Source organism: Leptonotus elevatus, chromosome 7 (genome assembly GCF_054856555.1).
Source record: "Leptonotus elevatus isolate MCC_2025b chromosome 7, RoL_Lele_1.0, whole genome shotgun sequence".
Classification (NCBI taxonomy): Eukaryota; Metazoa; Chordata; class Actinopteri; order Syngnathiformes; family Syngnathidae; genus Leptonotus; species Leptonotus elevatus.
In genome coordinates this window covers 18780628-18803810 of record NC_141245.1, presented here as the reverse complement: position 1 = coordinate 18803810, position 23183 = coordinate 18780628, and the positions used below count along the sequence as shown (strand labels likewise).

General features: G+C 42.8%; 1 protein-coding gene across 7 annotated transcripts in view; it reads right to left on the bottom strand.

The window, feature by feature from the left end:
- Nucleotides 1-23183, bottom strand: part of LOC147171378 (muscleblind-like protein 1) — a 67592-nt gene that overhangs the window by 28309 nt on the left and 16100 nt on the right. For 6 of the 7 annotated variants that reach the window (XM_086080855.1, XM_086080858.1, XM_086080859.1 and 3 more), the window contains exon 2: nucleotides 12568-13337. In XM_086080855.1, coding sequence (XP_085936981.1) covers nucleotides 12568-12741 — 174 coding nt within the window. In that variant the 5' untranslated portion in view covers nucleotides 12742-13337. Of the gene's footprint in view, nucleotides 1-12567; nucleotides 13338-19380; nucleotides 19528-23183 lie in introns of all 7 variants that reach the window. The other variant, XM_086080857.1, reaches the window with a different exon arrangement.

Genomic DNA, 23183 nt, shown 5'->3' with positions numbered 1-23183 from the left:
GTCACGGCAACACAACACAGCCCAGCTGCCTTATCTGTCACGATGGCTGCTCCTAATCCCCTTAAAGTCTGTTGACGAATCGCCGCGTCCAACCAAGACACGCGCTCCAACAATAAAGGTGATATTACACACATTCCTCAATTTCACACGCGCGCGCAACAGGCGCGGCGCGCACCGCGTTATTACTCGCCCGCCCGCCATCCATCTTGCTCCTTTTTTTTCTCACTTTCCCGTCTGTCCATCAGCGTTGCTGTTACACCATTAAACGCGCGTGTAGCCGTCCATCACTGCTTCACTTTCACTCTTTCCGCTCTGTCTATAATCTGCGCATTGACACCAGCCGCCCTCTGTCAGACTTCGTGTCGTCAAGATTCAATCACACGGGCAATCAGCAAATTGGCTTCTCGAGGGCAAAGACTGTACTTCCTCAACTGGAAGCCTCCGCTCACTAGATGACACGTCTCAATTAGCCGCTGGGTGCCTTGTCAATTGAACAAATAAATGCCCCTCCTCAAATTCATCTTTATTATTTTTTGTTGTCAGGGAAAAGGTGACGCCACGTGGTTTACCACCCAGGAGAATACATTTAAATCAACGGCCAAAGGCTTGTGTATTAAATTAATTGACAACGATGAAAACAAAGGACGTAAAATGTAGTTTTAGTTGTCTTGTCATTTTCCTTTATATTTTATTTTCGACAAAACAAAACATTTTCAATTTAGTTACTTTGTTAGTTCTTGCGACCCAACGTAACCTTGCTTGAGCCTCATCTTACTGTTGTAAGTTTGCAAAAGCACTTCAGCCACATCACCCTCCAGGCACGCACATCCATCATATGTGGCGGATAAAAACTTACGCAGGAAACAATAAGTTTGCCTTCTACTTTACTGCATTATTGATAAGGGACAAGTGGCTAATGTGGGGCACTTACATATTGCATTCCCGCTGTAACACCAAGTAACAGTTTTATGTCGACAATAGACAGGAGGGCTGGCCCTTCCCCTATGTAGGCATATGTACAAAGAAAGGCCTGCTCTCAAGAAAGACAACTCCTCTTCCGCCTGTTACACTTTAGTTAAGTACATAAACAGGCCAGTTTGAGGAAAAAGAATGACGATTTGCAGTTTGGTGTTGATTCTGTCTTTAATTGGATTTTGTTTCTATTCGTCATAACGTACCAGAATATCTCAGCCTGAATATGCAGTTCTACTTTTAACATTTGAATGGTTTAATGCAGAACGAGGCTGTGGATCCAATAACTTAAAGTCACTTTGAAAAAAATATCAATACTATAGGAGGATTTTGTCAAATCGACCTCTATAAAAGGTAGGAATGGGTACCAAAGACGGTACTTTTTGTGGTATGGACTGATTTGGGTCGCTACTACCGAGCACCGAGTCACGTAAAATCAAATGGTGCCATGTTTCGGTTCTGAAAAACTTTGTTTAAGTGCGGGAGTACAGATTTACTATTTAACTTTGTTCCTTGTGTTGTTCATTGCACACTTTGATTCACACTTCTTTTTTTTTGTAATATTAATTTATGTGTATTAGTTATACTTCAGTAATTGTAAAATGTTATACCTTTACTTTTATTATTCCTCTCTGTTTGTTTTGGTTATTTGTCAAGTTTTATATTTTGGAAAGTAATTGATTAAAAAAAAAAGAAGATTTTTTACTGTTAAATAAACAAAGATGAACATTTATTACCACACAAAAAACAGCTCAGTGGCTTGTGGTAGAGTGTCCGCCCTGAGACTCGGAGGTTGGCCGGGTCATACTAGCCTGGCAAGCCACACCCACTTTCTTGAAAGAGAAAAAGTGAGTCTGGACAGGCGACCACTAGTACTGTCTCTCTTCAGCTGGATGTTGGATTTTTACTCCGTCTCCGCAAAAAAAAAAAAAAAAAAGGAAACGCTTTTCTGACATCACTCCACTCTTGGTTTATTCCACTGTCTGTTAGCTCAGGTTTGCCCTGCTGCAGAAATGCGACTGATAGGACGGTTGACTAGTCTAGATTTCCATGCTAGGGTCATACCAAAGACTATAAAAATGAGAGAGAGAGAGAGAGAGAGAGAGAGAGAGAGAGAGAGAGAGAGAGAGAGAGAGAGAGAGAGAGAGAGAGAGAGTGTCGGTATCGATGCCCTGGTACCGAGAATTGGAACAGAACCGGTTCAATTGTGAAAGGTATCCAACCCTAATAAAAGGCTAAAAATGGTGCCCAAATCCAAAATAAATAAAAAATCGCGGACTTCCTGTTAGATTTAGGTTTAATTTGAGATTTTTGTTAAAGGCCAAAAAAAGTGCAAAGTTCCAAAGTAAGTTCAAAATGGCGCACTTGCTGTTAGGTATAGCATCCATCCAAAATACTTTCTTGTAGGTCACGGGCTGTTGCATATGCGTCCCAATTTTTGTAGATGTAGGTTAAACTTACAACTCGGAATTATTTGCTAAGAATGAATTTTGAAAGGCTAAATTTGATGCCCCATATCTCAAAAATGTGTTTCTTTACAGAGAATAATAATTCCTACAAAAACAATAGGGACCTCACAGCAGTCGCTGCTCTGACCCTAATAATAATTTTCAAGTGTGTCCTCTGCCGAGTGAGTGACAACACTATGTAATCTCATAGGCTTAATCGCGAGAAAGAGGCAAGATAATAAAAGGTGCCTTGAATGAAAAAAAAAAGAGAGAAAGAGAGAGAGAGAGAGAGAGAGAGAGAGAGAGAGAGAGAGCACTCCACCTTGGTCTCAAAGGATCAATACTGCACCGAGACAAAGTGCTGATAAACACTTAGGTTTCTGTTAATTAGCACTAATAATCTCCTTTTTCCCTCTTCCTGCTCACTTCATTCCATGTCCTTTCCTTCTTTGGCTTTTCTTCTTCATGTATTCATTCCAACCTGATGCAAAGGGCGACAACAAAGCAAAAGGGGAGGTACTCGAGTTCTTTTCATAAGGCTGATGAATCTCCCACGCTTGTGTTGTTTGTGGCTGATGGCTCCACAGATGAGATTTAATGAACCTCTCATCTAACTCTGATTATTTTCTAATTAAAAGAGCATGAGTGAGTGATGGCGACGCCAGCGCATTGACGACTGCTGGTTAATAACAGCCTGTTAAAAACAACACGTGACGGACGCGCAAACGCAAGCCTAATTAGTTTGAGCAGTCGGCTAAGGTTGTTTGTCGAGACGGAAAGACTGAGCAAATTTAAATAAGCAAATATGCTGAGTGTACATTTGATTAAGGGCAGCAACAGCGCCACAGTCACATGACTCAGCCGTTCTGCCAATAAAGAGACTTGTTGATGAATGCTACACTTGAGTCTTGTTTTCATCATTTTATTAAAATGTTTGTATTTGCTCAACAACAAAAACGTATTGATTACGTATTTCATGCTCTTTTTATAATGTTACTGTATAATGTGATATCATTCTGTAGGGTGTAGACCTACACCAAGGCTAAAATGGTTTTTATCCAACCTGAAAAATATACTGGCAGTGTCATTATTATTTTTGCTTGTTGGACTGTTCTACGGGCTTCCATAGTGACTCAAAGGGCATCTTTATTAAAATGTCTTCCAGCTTCTCGAGAAAATGGGTTTTGTACTTTTTGGATGGATTTTGTGCGTCCTACTACTTATTGTGGTACTACGCTTCCATTCACGCTGGCTACCTGAGTCGTCTTTTTGCGGCTCGTGTCAAAATAAGTGCAGTGAAAAAGTTCATTAAAACAACTTTTGCGTTTTAATGTGGTGGCCGAAGACTTCTACACAGCACATACTGTATGTTTTTCCTGCTCCATCTACTGTAAATTACAAAGAGCCTGTCGACTTCTGTAGCTATGAAAACCAAAGCAAAATCTATATATATTTTTAAAATTTGGAGGAAGGGGGGGTTTATAAAAACTCACACAAAAAAACACAGCGTATGTTGTGTGTGAGATTTCGGACCAATTAATTGCTTGGCAAGAGCGGAATATTGCGTGCCAGGAATGACTTGTCATTTCCCTCCTGAGGTCATGCTCGTTCTTTGGCAGGAGCACACTCCTACACTGAGATCAGTGTACACGTCTATCGACAAAAGTCTGAGGACACAGCTCTTTTTTCAATCAATGAATCCATTAGCACTAGGGCCAGACTTCTTAATCTTAATTCCAAGACATTTTGGAAAATTATATGCTTCCAAAATTGCGGCAGCACTTTGGGGAAGGGCCCCGTGATTGAGTGGCCAGCAGACCAGGGTGTCGTCTGCCTTTCGTTCCAGCTCGTCCAAGATCCTAAACAGCATAAGCAGTAGAGACATTGGCGCATCTGGCAATTCAGTGACAAAAAGTAGACTGGAATTTAGACTCGCTAAAACCAGGTCTAACTTGTGGTATGAGGCGCTTTTGGTGCATTTCATCGAGGTACAGGCAGACACATTCAGTGCTCCGTGGACGTGTGTGGTGGATGTCATCGTATTTTAAGAGTGGCGGGTCACGCATGGACACACGATCAGGGGTTCAAGGTGTTTTCCAATTGACAACGTCACTTGCGCCCAACTACATCATCCCCATTGGGAGATCATGCAATTTACCTGTATAAACACACTTTGCGCAGGCTAATCTCATCTCTCTGACCCCAGCGAGTCAATTTCTCCTTCCGCATTGTCAGGCATGTTCAAAAGAAATTAACTCATTCACTCCAGGCAATTTTCACTGAAGCAACCCCCTTTGCTCCCGACAGTTTTACTGGATTTTGACTGAGGCCCACAGAATATTGTGTTCTATTGCTATAAAACATGGAACCTACCAAAAGAAAGATTAGAGTCTCTTCTTTCATCAGTAAAAATAATATGATTATTATAATATATTTCTATTTGTTTCTGTTTTGCAGCAATTAGCATTAGGAATCTGTTTAAAACAGTGGGGGAAAGAGCTTGTTGCAACATGGCCCTGGTTGATCTCTTATACTCTGCTGCCACCCGCTAGCCATTTTTTGTAATAACTACCATTGCATTAAGCGTCCTTTTCAGGTTAGAGGATGCATCGAAGCCTTCTAAATGCTCAAGCATAAAAAAAAACAACAACATGGAATTTGGGACCATGGCAATATTTAAAATTGAACGTTTTTATACGTTTTTGGGAGCAAAGATGAGCTACAACAGCTACTAAAAAGTAGAAGCTGACTGCAATAGCTCAGCTGTAAGCATTGACTATATTTTGTTGCATCTTCACTTCCTGTATGCCACTTACACGTCAATACGTGTGTGAACATGCAGTAGTTTGTGTGTTTATGTGCTGCGGGACTGAACGCAAACGCTAAGTGCACCGCGGCCAGATTCCGCAGGATCAAATAAAGAGCAGCAGGTCAGTGACATTTAAAGTGAGACGAGACGACGCGAACGAGAAAGACAGACGCACAAAGCTGCTCCGGGACCAAAAAAAAAAGAAGAAGCAAAACGAGTTAGCAGACGGATGGGCGTCCTCAGGCGTGTTCATGTTCCGTTGCTCCCTCTCCATCTGCTTCCCCGCCTCTGCCCCATTACGCCTTATTTGTCTGCAGTCTCATTCAAAGGTTTGTTTAAATCCGCGACACAACCGCAGAATTACAAAGAATGGGACGGTGAGGTAAAAGGGTGTCAAGGAGGATTTAGATAGGAACGAGACAGATTAACAGGAACTGATTGGATATTCTGTCCACAACTACAGCAGTGGCGGCGGCGGCGGCGGGACATCACGACTCAGCGCTCAGACATGCTGATGTCACCGCTCCAACGCCTCCGTACAACACTTAAGTGATACATTTGAGTAGTAGTCACAATAAACATGTTGTCCCGACTAAAAAAAGGTGACCCAGGACAATAAGAAAGTTCTTCCTGAACGCCCTTGTGCGTATTTTGGCTGTGGTGTTGTTATGCCATGTCTCCATGCTGATGTGGTGTCTTTTAAGATGGATGTGTGCGCGTGCTGAGGCAGCATATCCACAGATGGACGTATAAACGGTGGCCAAGCCTCTCCGAGGACATGGAGACATTTAGAGGAGAACTTTCAAGGGGGGCTGGGATTGAACCGGGTGAGACAACGTTGATAGCGGCTGTCTGCTCTCTGCTTGTTTCGTGGTCGGGGGCTAATAAAAGCCTCCTTTTGTAGTGTCTTGTGTGGGTTAGGAACTGAGAGATCAAATAGGATGGATCCTGTTCAGCCAGGCCCGCAAATATAGTCTATAAATGGATTTGGATCGTGCTAGACGTTGTTTTGACAATCACTCACGCATAGATCATGCAGTTAAACGCATACTTTCAAGCCAAGCTTAACAATAAGCATCTTGAGTTCGATAATAGCTAGAATCCATTTCAAGAGCTGCGCCCTTCAAAGTTTGCATTTGAAGCATGATGATATCACCGCATTGCTAAGGATGTTCCATGTCTAAGGCTTTTACAAATATAAATATGGCAGGGACAAACCAATTTGGATTGGAAGATCTAATGTTAAACATTGTGTGCCTTAAAAATATGAGTAATGCTACCATGTGGTCACATACTGCTGTATCGTGACACTGGTATTGGTTCACTCGACTGACTTCACGATGCAGCCCGTTTTTGCCTGAAGCAAAAATGGATGGATGGTGCTTTTAATTATCTCGACATGTAGCCACCTAGCATCGTGACACAAGAGCAAGGTGAGCATGACTAGGGAAAACCTTATTGGTTGCTTCTGAAGAGGGTTTCTGAGGCTTTTAGCCCCTGAATTAGGACACAGTTGGTAAATGTAAAGACTGTAGATATGGAGGAAGTGGGCATTGCATCAAAGCATACCATGTCAAATACACAGGTGTCTTTGTGAGCCTTACAGTGCAAAACGGCCATTTTAATTAAAGATACCAAAAACGTTGCTGTAAACTTAAATCAACGTCCTAAGAGAGACTAAAAGTGACTCTGGTGAAGGATCAACAGAACTCTTTCGACAAGCTTTTTGTCTTCAATAAGTTGAACGTTACGCAAACCGTCACTCCCCAGACACACAAATTGCCTTCCAAATAACTTGATCACATGACATTGATGACGACAATTTGAACCAGACACATAAAGCAACCTGCACAACAGCAAGATGGCAGCTATTCATTTGTGTAAAGCGCCGACCGTTGAACTTAATCCATATGATAGTGGAACCACTTTACGAGCAAGAGCTACTCCGGTTAGGGGTCAGAAGCACAGATTTACGTGAAAATGAATCTCCAAACACAAACATCTGAACATTAGACATACAATTGCAAAATGGCTAACAAGTTAGTTTAGAAGAAGAAACCTGCTAAATAACACAGCAGATATGTGGCATTAGTTTACCTGACATTGCAGCGTCACCAAAACTCTTACTTCTAAAGTTACTTGACAAGATCTGCAGAGACATCCGCAGTATTGACTTCGCAACCTCAACGGACCTCCAAAGGAACCGCGGCCATCTGCAAAAGTGCCCGTTGAAAAGTAAAGAGTAACTGAATAAAGGGACAAAGCAACACAAAATAGATTTACCAAAGCAACTGTGTAATAGCATGCATATCCAAAGCCGATGACTGTGGGGAGAACGACTTTAGCTACAGAGTCCATCTCGATCTCATTAAAACTTAATGGGCTCCTTCTCTCTTTGACATAGACAAATAAGCCTTGAAAGGTTGTTAGCTGGTTAAAGGAGAAAAGTTTGCACCCATTTGACCTAAGTCACCACGACTGTCCTTTAAAACCCAACAGGGTGTTTGCACTGACATGACATGCACTGACATGACACCCCTTGAGGCCAAATTGTCCATCGCCTATCCGTCATCATTCCCTGATGTTTGGCTAGAGTACAAAAATATATATAATAATCAAAATAATATGCAGTTAAGTAATGTTGAGGACGCGGCTGACAGATTAACAGAAGCAGATGAGAGGAGAATGAAGAAGGAGAGCAGATTAAAGGAGCTAGAGTACGTCTCCATTTCAAAGAGGTCTTATCCCATGTGCAGCATCCTCTCAAGCGCTCACACACAAACGCGACTGAAAGTTCTGAGCGTGTCGATGAAGGATCCTGTCCTCAGCATTTTCAAGCATCTGCAGCAAGTGTTACACAACACACTACTACTGGATGAAGTCCCCGCAATGAACGTCCGACCTTTGCAACGTGCGGGTCTTACCTTCTCACTAAACTCCATTTGAGCAAGCAACAAAAGACTCTGCATGTGTTTGACCTTTTTGTACTTTTTTTTCTGAAAGAAGGTATGCTAAGAGAAGGCAAGCACAGTGTTTGTGAAGGTAGCGAATGCTACGTTCTTGTCAGGGTCCGTTCAAGGTTTGCCAAACGTTCACCTCTACTCACAAGAAAAAACACTAAAACTGTAAGCAAACGTTAAGCGAACATTGCAAACTTCAACAAACACTAAAATCAGCATTTGCTAGCATTGCAGCGTTTGCACCTCAGTGGGATAAAGGCTAAAGTCATTTCATTCTGGTAGCTTTCCTTCCTCTTTTAGTTCAATTACTGTTGACTTTATCGCACACCCTTTCAAAGCTAGATGTATGGAGCATGTATTTGTGAACATTCATCCATTTGTGTGAATTTGATGAGCCGATAGCTGATGTGTATACCGTGCCTTGCACCCAAAGTCCATTGGGATAGGCTCTGGCTCACCGGCATGTACTTGTGCATTTGTTATCAGTGGACAGAGGTTCTTCCTAAATTAAAGTCTAAAACTGTAAATCTTCCTTGAGGCCCCCCTCCACGCCTGGATGTGTGTTATGAGTCCATGTGCAGATAAAGCAGATCTATCAAACTGTCAGGGAGGCATGCTGTGGAATGCCCTGGCACGGAGAGCTGGGTCTGTTTTCATGATCTAAGCAGGCCCCGGCAGCCTCCATTTGTCCAATCCTGTCTTACCTGTACCTACCGAACCCTGCACAGGCATCCCGGCAACCAGGCAGGCCCCATTTATAATAATAATGATAGTAATACAGAGGCCAGCTGAAGCAGAAACAGGCTCAGCTTTAAGCCAAGGTAAGCTACGGTCGGCTTGACGGACTTCCAGCTCGGCTCTCCGGTTACGTGGCTTGCCAATCAGATAGGAGCCAAATTACACGGTGCTCAATGCTAAATAGAACACTGGAATTCCGATGCACTGTGCCCACTTGAGCCGCACGGTACTGAAGCACTTGTGTGCACACCGGGATTAAGCGATGATGCCACAGGGGGGGATGCGTCACCTCCTCACTTAACCCTTCACCCTGTCTCCATAATGTCCCCTTGTACAAGCTTGAGATATAACCCTGGGGAGGGGGAGGGGGGGGGGGGGGTTGCTGGGCGGAGCACTTGGGACGTTTCCGGCGAGCATTTTGCTACTTCGCCCATTTTGCCGCCGTTGGTTGAATTGAACTTTTGGCGCCATCGCGTCAGTGACAGCCAATCGATTTCGAGATCTGAGGTCCACATCACCAAATACGTCACAGACAAAACACAGTTGTGTGCAGAACGTGTAGCATAGCAATGGAGGATAGCTTGATCGCGGCAGTTTGCAGACACCCGGAGCTGTACGACACGGCCAGCTATGTGTAACGGGACTGGGCCAAAAAGGAGATCGCTTGGAGGAAGAAGCGCGGAGGTTGGCTTATCTGGTGAGTTTGTTTGTTTAATTGTCAAAGTGTGAAGCAAGCTAGCAATGCTACAATAAAGTTAGCAACACCGCGCAAACAAACACGTGCGAGACCAGCGTAGTGTCGTGATATTTTCGGTTCGGTCTGAACGTAGCGTAAGACCTCCACAAAACCTATTTGCCAACTACCATAAGAAAGACGAAGAAGAAATGGAGAAGTAGCCTTGACAGCTTTGGTGAGTTTTCGAGTATGTCAATTTAGTAATATAAAACATGATTTTTAATAAGGTCTGCTGCTATCTAGGCGCCGTCCGTCTGTCCCATTTACCCGGTCCAGATTTGGTGGCGATTGGGTGATCATTCGTGACAATTGACAAAATTGAAAACAACTACCCATTGAGTGTCATGATGAATATACATTTATTTCTTGTCATTTGGACACACTGGTTGCAGATTCTAATATTTTGCAACACTTGCGCTACCTGTTTGCCAGAAGACGTGTTTGTGAAATACGGCGCGTTTCTGAGTGTGTTAAAGACCCCCAAAAGACAATTTATTAATATGAAACAGGCACCTCTGAGGAACTATTCTTATTCTCATTAGGGTTATGGTTGAGTTGGAGCTCATATCAGCTGACTTTGGGCGAGAGGCACGTACACCACGGACTAGTCGACAGTCAATCCTCGGGCACTCACAATTTAGAGGCTTTAGTTTAAGTTCCAATTTTATATCAGTAACCTCAGAACTTTGGGACGAACCATCAACCCACTAGTTTACTGTTCTGCCTGCCCCAAAATTAGTAACCCGCAAATACCTCAAATAATAGAACATTATGGATATTTGCTAATAATTAGCAGTCATATTGTCTTTCAGAAATTTTGTACAACCCTCTGAGGACTTTATTCAAACTGCAATGTCTCCCAAAAGGAAGAAGGACCGTCTCCCACTGCTGTAGATGAAAGTCCATTTACACAACCTGTCCACCTCATCCATTGAGTGTTGATGTGTATCCCCCCCCCTGCTGTATTTTCCTTCCACTCATCTTAGGTTGAGTGAGAAAGTGGAGCTGCACAGTGGGAGTGTGTTGTCTCAGTGCCAGGGCAAAAAATAGAGTCAATTGCGGAGCTTTCCGAGAACACCCCACTATGCTGTGTGACCTCAAAATGAAACACACACTCTTACATATAGTCCTGAGCATAAACGACACCGTGTGCGCTTGCCCTCATTCTCCTCCTCCTCCTCCTCCTCTCAGAGACTCCCAGCTGCTGTGACAGAAACCACCAGCAAAGTCCCGCCCAGAGAACCCGATGTCTAGCTTGTCTGCCAATGAAGGAATCTCTCAATCGCGTTCACAGATGTTGATATGATAACCGCCTTCATATCCGATTGCATAGGAACACACAAACAAACACACCCAACTATTTACACTTACTGACCACAACATTAGGTGGCTTTTTTATGTAGTCCATTTTCTATATCCCTTATCCTGTTGAGGGTCATGGGTAAACTGTGCTATCTTTCTGACTGACTGCATGAGATATGGAGACAAGACTCTATGCAAGAATTTGTTTACAACATTAGTAAGACTTTAATTCATGGGAGAGACTGTTTAAGTGCCTTGGCAGATGCTGCTGCAAAGTTGTTCAGTGCTCAGTAGTTAACTTTTGTTCGTGTGTCAACAACAGCGTCCACTAACGGAGGTGAGTTGGGTATAAACAAGGATTGGCTTGGGTCAAGGCGCTTATTTGTTTTTAGTGGATAAAGCACACAACGATTGAGAAACAACATCAATTCGAGTGGAGGCCATCTTCATCGGGTACAAATCTCCAACAACAAGATAGACTCAAAGAAGCTTTAGGTTCCATCGGAAATAGTCTTCAGTGGCCTGCAGCCTGACTCTGGGCCGCAGCCAAAAGGGCTAACTGCAGCCATAGATAATAACACATAATCCAATTGTAGGAAGGAAACTCCATATCTGTTTCAGTAAGAGGTACCCTGGAAAACTACTCAATGTGTTTCTGGGTTGACAATTGTGGATTCTGCTGCAATTTCATTTGAACGTCTGGGCTTGTAAATGGTAAAAGCGGGGTACACACATACCCATTTTTTTTTTTTTTATGTAAGAGAACCCCACAACTGACAAGGAACAAATTGGCGTGTATGTTCTTACTGATTTGTAGTGTGCAATGAAGTCAAAATAACCAACACAGCACACTACACATATCAAAATCAGAGACTCGTATTCCAAAACAGATCCGTTAAAGTACCGAAACTGACCTGTGAGAGGCAGCATTGTGTCACAGGGCATCCAAATACAAAGATGAAAAAATAACAGAAGCTCGGTTAACTGTTAGCGTATCTGGTAATGATGTTGCAAACACTTCTCGTCATTTTTATCCTGGTGACTTGTGACACACATGTAAACAGTGCCAACATGAACACGCTTCCTGATTGGCTATTGTACAGGTCGCATGGCTCAGTGGTAGAGTGGTCATCTCCCAACCCAGCAATTGCGGGTTCGATCACTGCCCATTGTGACCATGTCGACGTGTCCTTGGACAAGATGCTGAACTCCCTGTTGCTCAAATTCAACCCGGTATGTGTTATTTCTAAATTTGAGGTTGATTCAATTTTAGATAATTGTGACTTGGTGGATGTCTGTGTTTGTCGTTATAAAGGAAGAACAGTGGATACAACTCTTGTGTTGGCTCTTATTAGATTGTGCGGATTGAACTGTCAAGTGGACAACACACTCAAGTCCAACTTGAGACAAAACACGAGATAAAGTCGCAAAGTATCACAAAGTTATGAATCACCAAAGCGTTGGCGTGACTGATTTCAACGCAAATAAAACAACCACAGGCAACTGTCGTCTCTATTGGGAGCTGTAAAAAACAAAACAAACAAAAAACGACAAAGAGGGCAGTGATGAATGGCGCAGTGATGAGTTGTTTGTCACGCTCACCTTGAGCGAGTCAAAACAGGCGATGACTCGGCCATTTTCCACTTGGCAGCTCTTGGCGGGGTGGGCAAACTTGCACTCGTTGTCCGGCCTCGAGCACGTCCCCCTCTGGAACTCCCGACACACCTCCAGAGTCAGCCACTTTGTGTCCCGGATTGGCGTCACGTTCACCGCCATTTTGTAGCAGGAGCGACAGCAGTCACAGAAGCAGCCGAGGGGGGCTGATGAAGAATTATGTATATCCAGCAAATGGGATTATGAGCACGCCTGTGTGTTGCTAATGAGGATGAATAAGTCAATGACATGGGAGAAGGTGGGTTCGAAAGGTCTTTGTCGGGATTTGAGCCAAGGGAGGCCTCTTGAGGCTCTACCACCTGTAGCCCATCCTCAGGGCCTGCTTGCTTCAAATAGGAAGCCTTTAGCGGTCAGATATCGGCTCGCTCCTCGGCTCGACTGTCAGACGAGGGGATGGTAAAACATTATTGATCGCGTTGGCCCATGATGGGAAGAAGCAGGGGGAGGAGGAGGAGGGTGTGGCGGAGAAGACAACAAGAGCGACGATCTTCTTCCCGCTCACGGCAGCTGATTGGATCTGTTCCTTCTCAGCATCAGGTTTTATCTGCACAGGAGGTAAGCAGGCAGGGAGGGCGGGGCCCGACTCGAGCGAATCAGCGGGGCAGTGGATGGCGTCTGCGGCCCTGCGAGGCAGCGACTGTGGCAGGGTTCAGCGGAGTCCAAGAGCCACAGGCGGGAGAGTAAAAAGGCACTTCTCTCTGTGGAGAAGGAGGGAATCGTGTCAGTGGGGCAACACACACAAACAGAGGCTTAGATATTCACACCCATTTAGAGTCAGTCGCTCCAAAGCCAACTTTTTTCCTTACACATTCTCCCCGGTTTACAAAAACGGATTTCTCTTCCTATGGCAGCGACGTATCCTGAATTTATTATGAACCCACGCAAACACAGTCATTAACTCATAATTGGGGTGAATATTTAAATGAAAAACACTTCCAGGAGATACCTGTAAATCAACCTTAAAAAAGTACACGAAATCCCTTCATTAAATCTTAGCTTTAACGTTTAGCAGTGCAAGAAAATGCATATTACCGGCACATAATGTATGTACTTTACATATCTATATTTTTAATGTTTACATTTTAGTTCACTAAAATAATAATTATTATTATTTTCGCAATCAGCAAAGGCAGCCGACTTTCACCGTGCTTACTGCTATCTGGCCTTGAGGCTAATTTCAAGTCAATACCATTTTAGCTTAAGTAAGCCAAGATCCAGATCAGATCATTACGTGAAACAATCTTGATGTTATTTCGACGACCCCCCCCCCCCCCCACACACACACACACACACTTTGTCTTAGCACATTGAACATTTATAACATACTGTAGCTGATATTAACTGATACCCAGAAAAACAAAAGTACGAAAACAAACGCAAGTTTGAGATGAGCTTATATGTTCTGACTCTATCCATCCATGCTGCGAGGCAGACATGCTAACCACTAGGATATCCTTCTGAATCACACCAATAAAGAGTATCAACATGCGCTGTCAAGCTTCCCAATCCTGTAATGAAGATCGATGTAATATCAGCGCTGGCAGTCGGCCACTGAGAAGAGAGATGAGGGCAACGTGAGCGTTCTCATCACAGGGAGTTCGAATACAGTAAAGTGATGATACTCTCTTCCGTGTCCTCATTAGCTCGGCTCTGACAAACACATTTTGACCTCCTCGCGCGCACTAAAAAATATTTTAAAAAAATCCCTGCAAAGTAAGCACCCTCATGCCAACAGCCCACATGTTGTTGCATCACTCCTTCAACCCCCGCTCACTACAGCAGATGTGTTTGTGAATACGCTATTGTTAGGTGCACTTTATTTACAGCTAACCCCCCCTCCCCCACCCACCCCAAAAAAACATGCACTTCTTATTGTTCTCTTGTTTTAGTTCGTTTTTAAATAGGCAGAACTCTGAAATTTATTTCAACCTTCTGCTGAATTTAATGGCAGACATCACTTCAAAACATGATGACATGTGGTTGAATTTATTTTTGTTTTATCATAATTAGTTGAGCACTGCTAGAAAAATGGAATTGCTGGGGAAATAATGACAATAGCACAGCATGTGCATAATGGTTTACTTATTGGCAGCTGTGGAATTATGGAACCTATCACTCTAGCATTGTTTTGAAAGGCAGAAAAATGGCAAACAAATGTTGTCCAATTAAGAATGAGGACATCATTTGTGAAAATATGCGCCAGAAGTCTTCTTTTTAGGTTTTTGTGTAACAAGCTAGCTCGTAGCTACTGACTGGCTAACGCTAGCCCCATTCACTTTTGAGCTTGAAAAAACAAAAAAACAAACAGTGTCCCTTTTAAAACCTGAACCAAGAATAGCCAAGAAATAAATGTAGTTAAAAAAGAAAAAAAAAGGAAAAGAAAAAATGAGCAATAATGTGGTTGTATCCGGATTGGGCCAGTCACATTTGTGGTGGACGGCTTTTTCAGGCCAAGGCTGGTATTTTGAGCTGTGTGCATGTGAGTGAGTGTGTGTTTTGAGGTTAGAATAACCCACTACATCTGGCAGGATCTGTGCTAAGGAGGGAGCACTGCAAAGACGGCTGCCATTACCAGACTATTAAATATAGAAAAGTGCAATAAGTCCCTTCTTTTGACCTGAATGAAATACATATCCAGGGTATCAAGGTGGCGTTCAGTGATGAACATGTTCACTTGGGACACACCATTTCGCTGAAAATCAAATACACAATCAATTCTCACCATGAACTATTTTTAACAAATTTAATCGCAAGCAGTATCAATTACTATTGCTATTCTTGGCAAGTCTCAGTCCCCATTGCTTTAATGTGTTCACAAAAATCTGCACAATATTGGCTGCCATTTCTATCGAGCCAACAGGAATGGGAACAAAAAGTAAGAAAACCTCCAAACTGCACAAAACTTCTCAGTCACCCACAAGACAATTGGCGATCACCTCGGTTCATCATTACGCGCTCGAAACATGACTCAAAAGTAGAGCAAAGGGGTCGTCGCTGTTTCAGTGTAGGGCAAAATGTCAGCCAAGGACGGAGGCCATCCCTTATCCAAATTGCTCCCCCGGGTCAATGCAGGCTTTAAATGAGCCACTGTTGCAAAGGCCTTTTGATGTAACGGCATCGCACATTCTACACATACCAGCCCCCGGCCCCCAACACACAACCTAATGTAAGAATAACAACAATAATGCTCAGATTTGACTGACATTTTGAGGGACTTAATACTGTACAGTGGAACGGGATTCAATGCTTTTGTGTGTGTGTGTTTTTACACAGTGTTTTGTGACACTTGATTCCAAAAGAAAAGGCAGAAAAAAAAACACAAGATCCCAACAAGACACTATTTTCATAAATTGAAACGAGCTGGCGGGTGCTTGATGAACATGCTTTGCTTAATGTACCTCAAGGATAAAGCATTACAAAGAATGATAAATGCCTTAGCTGAGTGGAATGTTCTTATAACGTACTAAATGTCTTTTGGGGGCTTTGGGGCAACATTAAATGATTATATAACTTTTTCACAAATTAAAACAAGTTCTGAGGTGTCTATAAGATGTGCGCCTGTCTAGGATTAAAAAAAATATATAGCAAGCTTTGCTTAATTTACTAAAGATTTTGAAACGTATTGTTGATACTGACACTGTTAGACTGGCAGTCTGCCAGACAACTGCCTTGCTGCGCATTCAAAATGATTTCAAAATATATATTCAAATGGGGGGAAAAAAACGTACATTTGGATTCAGGGTTCCAGAATATGAATAGATGTGCATTGTAATGTTTGCATTATACTCGCAGGTGTCTGATTTCCTTATTTCGAGATGGGCAAAGTATGACAAACAGCAATCAGTGTGGTGCAGTGCAGTACTTTTTCAATCCTACTCAGCAGCAATACAAATGAAAGAGGGCAGATAGCCACTGTTCCTTAACACCAAGCCATTGAACAAAAGTCTTCCAAGCCTTTCATTTTATTGCTCAGAAGAAGAAAGTCCGTCTTAGCTATTGAACTGTGGAACCATGCTGGCATTTTTTGCATGGGAATAAAACCGAATGCCATCCCCTCGCATTAACTTCCAATGACCACATGAATAGAAGGTGAACGTGAAGCGTCCAAATTGCAATCAGACAAAGAAACGACCCCGCCGAGGCCGTCGCTCGGCTCCCGTCAACAGCCGTGACAAAATGAGCCACGGCGATGGTCCGTTGCAGGAGTAAAATGAGACCGCGACGGAACAAGGCTAAAACTGTGAGGAACGGTGTTGAGGAGGAAATAAATAAATAAGGCCGTCATCAATAAGCATCTCAGTGGGTGTGAATAATGTATGTGGCCATTTCCCATAGCCAGAGGCAAAAGATATGATTACACCATTGGATCAACTCCAGACTATGTTGACGAAGGGAAAGAGGCATGGAAGTAACGAACTCCACCCACCCAACACCCGTTGACCCCACAATCACAGCTCGGGATCGGTAATAGTGTGTCTACACATTCGAGCTGGACCTAAATAGCGTGAGATATCGCATCTTAATGTCTTACGATACAGTATCAATTAGTGGTGGGATACAATATCGAGTTGGTGATATATCACATCATAACCAGTGTTGATGATTGGTGGGATATATATATTAGGGGTGTGCCCAAAAAATCGATTCTCATAAGAATTGCGATTCTCGTTTAGTACGATTCAGAATCGATTTTAAATGTTCCAAAATCAATTTTATTTAAATTATTTTATACTGTCTTGCCTTTATCTGTATGTGCCTTTATTTGGAGCGCTGTTCATGTTGTACCCGGTTTGGCCACTGAGGGGCAGTGTGGTTCCACGCGTTCTAATACACTGTTAAGTTGTAGCCACATTAGAGAGTAGAAGGAAAAAGTCATGATCAAGTTCTAAAAGTTTTTTTTTTCCAGCGTGGAGCCGTTCTTTTGAGTGATAAAAGTGCCGCGAGTAGCGCGCTAATTAGCATTAGCCAGTCAGACTGGAGTAGATCATTACAATTCCTTGCACATCTATAAATTGAAGCAAAAATCATTGTCAATCAAAGCATTTTGAATCAAAAATCGCTCTTAATTGATCATCGATTCCGAATCGAATTGCAGACCCAAAAAAATCGGAATCGAATCGTGAGACATTCAAAGATTCCCACCCCTAATATATATATTGTGAAGAGGAAAAGCGCTGTTCGTCTTTGGTTGTTCCCTGTCCAAGGTGAACATATTATCTAATAGCTAGTACGCTATACTCTTGTTCGTCTCTTTTTTGAGTTGCCTCTAAATTTTGGTGGCGCAATACTACTCCCAATCTGGGATTAACAAATTAACATATGGCTGGATACTTGCAATGCAGCGACCATGTATGGTATGACAATACCACTTAATGGATCAAAACTGCGGATCATGTGAACAAGTATTGCGATATATCATGTTTTGAGAATGTCAAACTGTTATGTACTGTATATTCACAGCAAAAATTGAAGTGTTCAAATTTTGGTGTTACCTGTGAATTAATTTAAATCCACAAAGTGTAAAAGTATTTTTAACACTGTCCGATTTACAGTTTAAAATGTGAATATATTCTACATCATGTATGCTGCATGCATTGAAAACTTCCAAACCAGTGTGATAATATCATTTTATATGTTACACTAACTATCCACCCTCAACAACAAGCTCAATAATGTAGCACCTTGTTTATGGAAAGCTATCGGATCCGGCGCTAATGTGGTTGCTATAACGGTGCTGCTCATTTGGCTCCACAGGATTATTTGGAGGCTTGTGGCAATAAGGCTCGATATAGACAAGGGTGATTACTTTTGATTCATGATAATAAACCTTCGCTTTGCAATGATGATTAAAAACCAAGTGAGGGGGAAATAAAGTGCGCTATTTACGTGCAAGGAAAAGCTGCCTTTACTGCATTTGTTATTATTATTATTATCAAAAGCAATATTCTCTCCGGATGTGGAGAGAGGAACAATGAGGAGGTGAACAGAGAGGCCTGCAGGAGAGAAACGGGCAAAAACAACAACTACGCGGGCTCTGACGTGTTTGCGTCAATTGGACAACAAAACCAATATATTAAGTCTGAAAATTCACTTAAAACGTCAGCGAAGCAAAGCAGAAGAGCGGCGTGGTCATTGGGTCATTCGAGCAACTGAAAGGCCTGCCGACTGACTGACGCTGCAAAAAGCAGACGTCGGACGCGTCGTATTACAAACGGCGACGCTGTGGATGTTGGACCCGGGTTGACCTTTACGCGGATAGGATTAGCGAGCAGGGAAGGAGGGGGCACGGGGAAGGAGCTCAGTGGTGGTGTCACAAAATGGATGGAGGCCAGAGGAGGAGTGATGGGAGGCTAAAAGTGGTTATTGCTACAAGTTGGTGAAAGATGAGGTTGGAAGGTCAAACATGCGTGTTATGAATACTCGGGAGTCCAATTCAGTCCTACGACGCACCATTTAAGCCATAAAAACATTTTTTACAAACAGTATGGCTACCTGCTGAGTCATGACAATTAGCCTAAAATCAACACTTGCTTCTAATCCAACATTTTTAAGCATTGATCTTTTGCTATTTTATAAGAATAAGGGGCCGTGGCTGCCAGATTTGGGGGGGTTATTACATATTAAAATTTCATGAGCTTGCATTATAAATGGACGGGGCTTGTCGAACATGTACCGAGAGGTCATTCCATAGTTTGGGACCCGTGACAGAAAAAGCCACGTCCCCTCTCAAGACTTAAGTACCTTAAGAAGCAGCTTCTCAGATGACCTGAGGCATCAGGCAGGAGTGGAAGAGAGGAGCAGCTTCAAGCATGGCGAGACAATTCCGAGATTCGAAAACCAGCAGCATCTTAAAATGAACTCTAATATAGAAAAATAGGATACCCGCTCCTAAAATGACAAAAAAAAGTACTTTTTGGACTATGTCGGCGGCACATTCTTCACATTACAAATCTTTCGCATCACCACCTGTTCTCCTCTTTTTCTCCCTTCTTCCCACAAATCTGCTCACCCTTCTACTCGGCTGCACTTTGAGCATCACGTCTCGACTTTTAATAGTCGCCACCCAGAACAACAAACCCCTCCCTCCCAAGTCAGGTTCCTTCGCACAACACCCTTGGCGCCGCAGCGGCGCAGAAATGTGCTGCAAGGTCATCGGCTCCGCTGCAACGAGAGAAAGAGCATCGGAGGCAAGGACAAAGTGGCTAATGGTGTCAGGTCCTCTGTGGCATCAATGCGCTCGGCTCTGTATGATGTCACATCTATTAGAACCTCATTACAGGCACGGCTAGCAATCATTTTGGGGATGAGAAACTTGAAAAGTGCAACTAAATAGCATGCAAGTGATGTTGATCGATTGATCGATCGATCTATCTATCTATCTATCTATCTAGCTAGCTAGCTAGCTACCCACACGCGGGCAGTTTGAAAAAGCTTCACGGACAGGAGTAGGAAATGGCGACTGGTATTCACTGGAACTTACTCGGAGCGAAAGTTTGAGCTGAGAGTCCAGCGGCATGCTACGCGCTGTAGCGTCTTGCTAGCTAGCCCGCTAGCCTACAATCATAATGTGAGTTACACCTTCCAAACAAATCTTCCTCCCACCAATTCACTATTTAAACATCATACTCAACATATAAACGGCTAAACTTGTGACTGGGATAAAAGTTCATTTTGCGGTTGATGTGACACATTGTCATCCTCATTGGATGACTATCTATCTATCTATCTATCTATCTATCTATCTATCTATCTATCTATCTATCTATCTATCTATCTATCTATCTATCTATCTATCTATCTATCTATCTATCTATCTATCTATCTATCTATCTATCTATCTATCTATCCATCTATCTATCATCCATCCATCCATCCATCCATCCATCCATCCATCCGTCGATACTAGCTATCTGACAATGCCGTTAATTTGATCCAGTCTCCAAAATCTTTTTAAATTTATTTTTTTAGTAAGAAAACCCACCACTAACATTACATTTTACTTTATGTAAAAAAAAAAAGAAAAGATAAAGTTATAAAATTAAATAGAATATCAACAGTTTTCACCACTTTTTTTTTTGCTTGACTCTTTCCATACATAAGACATATCAATACGTCATAAAAGTCATAGTCACCGTGTGCATATAACGTAGCGCATGGGGGGTGTTAATGCAAGAGTGTACAGGAGGGACTGACGCAGCTTCTGACTGAAGGATTAGGTTTGACTGCAATGTTGTTGTTGTTTTTTTTAAACGGCCAGCAGGTGGCAGCAGGTATAAGATCAACCAGTATCACGCAAGGATCTTGTTGCAGAAGAAGAGAAAGAGGAAGTGTGGGTTGGGACTGGGAGTCAAGTCAAGTCAAGTCAAGTCATCTTTCTTTATATAGCGCTTACAAACAGCCTCAGTCAAAATCCAGTAAAACTGCTGGTATTGAAGCGGTTGCGCCAATGAAATTGACTGGGATTACATTTGTTGATTTCAATGGCAATTGTGCTGCTTCTTCCAGCATGAATATATTGTCCATCTCAGCTGGTCAAAACTCCTCAGGAAGCTGCCGTAAAATTCTTCATAGAGGATAAGGAATGGATTCCTGTGAGTATTGTTATATTATCCATCAACATACTGTATGTATGTAGCAGATGCATAAACAAATATGTATATATACACGCACACATTTACTTACTTTACTTTTATTTACGGTTTTACATACAAAGTCATTTTCACTTTTATTTTCAGTTACATTACACATGTTTGCATGTTTATTTGTCTTCGGAAGTAAAAAAGCCAAACTTGAAACCGAGCGTTAACGTTATTTAGTGTTTGAATAATCAGTGCAATGGGACACGTGGCAACAGTCAGTCATGGTTCAAAAAGTAGATGGGTTCAAACAAAAGGTGCTATCTTCTAAGTTATGAGCTCCAGATGTAAATATAATCCTAAACTTTGATCTTTTGTTGAAAAGGAACATTTTTAGTCCGCAGAAAGAAAAAATGAATTATTGTGTTCACAGTTTCATTACCTTTTTTGTACGATTTCCAGCAACTTTTCTTGTTTCATTTTGTTGCGCAATTTAACTTGTAAAAATGTCTGCCTAACTCGCTTCGCAATCAGGCCCACGATTTTTAATTGACAGCGATGGCTCCAGGCCAAATATATTCCCGTCAGCCCAAACTTTGTGTTGAGCACTGATTGCTTGTTTCCACGGAAAAGAACAATTAACATTTCAGCGTCCCTTAACGGAGGTATGGCAACACTGTCAGCATTTCCAATGAGAGCTTATCGCCCTTCGCACACTTTGATGCAAGCAACGTGATTAATAACGTAGAAATACCTCATTAGGAATATATTAAATCAGACGACGGCGAATAATAATATTTGCTGGACTCGCAGCAACAAATAAGAGATTGCTCCCGGAGTCAATAAGTCTACTGCATTTTTAAATGAACAATAAAGGGGAAAATGCTTGGGGTAAAAAAAGAAAGGAAAAAAAAAAAGTGATGCCTGCACCTCGCCAAGGGGACGACCGCATTAATGAATTAATGAGGCCGCTGCTGCGAGAACCCATGTCGAGCAACAGCTCGGCCACGCCCCGGCCAGCTTCTGATTGGACTCGTCCGTGTTGCCTTTCAGCGCTCGTCATCCTCACGTCGGATGAAGTCATTTCCACTCACGGCGCCATCAGGGCAATCTCAGACTTTTGATTCTAATTCCACGCACGCACACGCGAGCGCGGACTGCTAAGCGTGAGGCAGCAGATCTGCGTCGCGGAGAGAGGACGCAAGCGAAGAGATGAATGGAAGGTCAAGCGCGGCATTGATATTCAGGACTCGGGCGCATGAGTAATATGTGTGCATATGATTAACATTGACTCTCTTGAAGACTCCCTCCTTCATCTGAAAGAACAAACCCAGTGTGTGTGGGTGTGTGTGTGGGTGTGTGGGTGTGTTTCTCCCCCCAGTCAACCATCACTATCCAGTGGTGTTTACATTGGAAAAAAAATATGACTGTAGGTAGGCTACATACCAGGAAAACTACTCACATGCTTGCCAGGCCACTTGTTGCTAGGCAGAATTAGTGATTGTACCCCACAGGCCAATGGGGGAAAAAAAGGCATGTGCCAGCCTCAGCAACAGGAAGTCAGGCAGACACCCACAGTGGAAATTCATCCCCGAAAAGAGCACTTCAAAATCCTTGCTCTGTTTTGAATATAATATAAAAACGACCACGAACATGAAGAAAACAGGGCCAGATTGAAAGCTACAAAACGGGCTGCTTTTTGTGAGGTTGAATTTAGGATTGTCCCTCGAAGCCCAGCGGAAAAAAAGTGTCACGTGCCAGCCTCGCCCACTAGATCGTTCAAATGTGTGCCAGCGGCAACAGGAAGTCAAACAGACACACATTAAGGACATTTCTCCCCCAAATGTACGATGCTCACTTGAATCCCTTGCTCTGTATTGAATAGCAAATTTCCACTGAGAATAGAAAACGGGGCCATGTGTTGTTGAGATATGGGTTCGAATGTCAGGTAGGCCACTTATGCCAGGC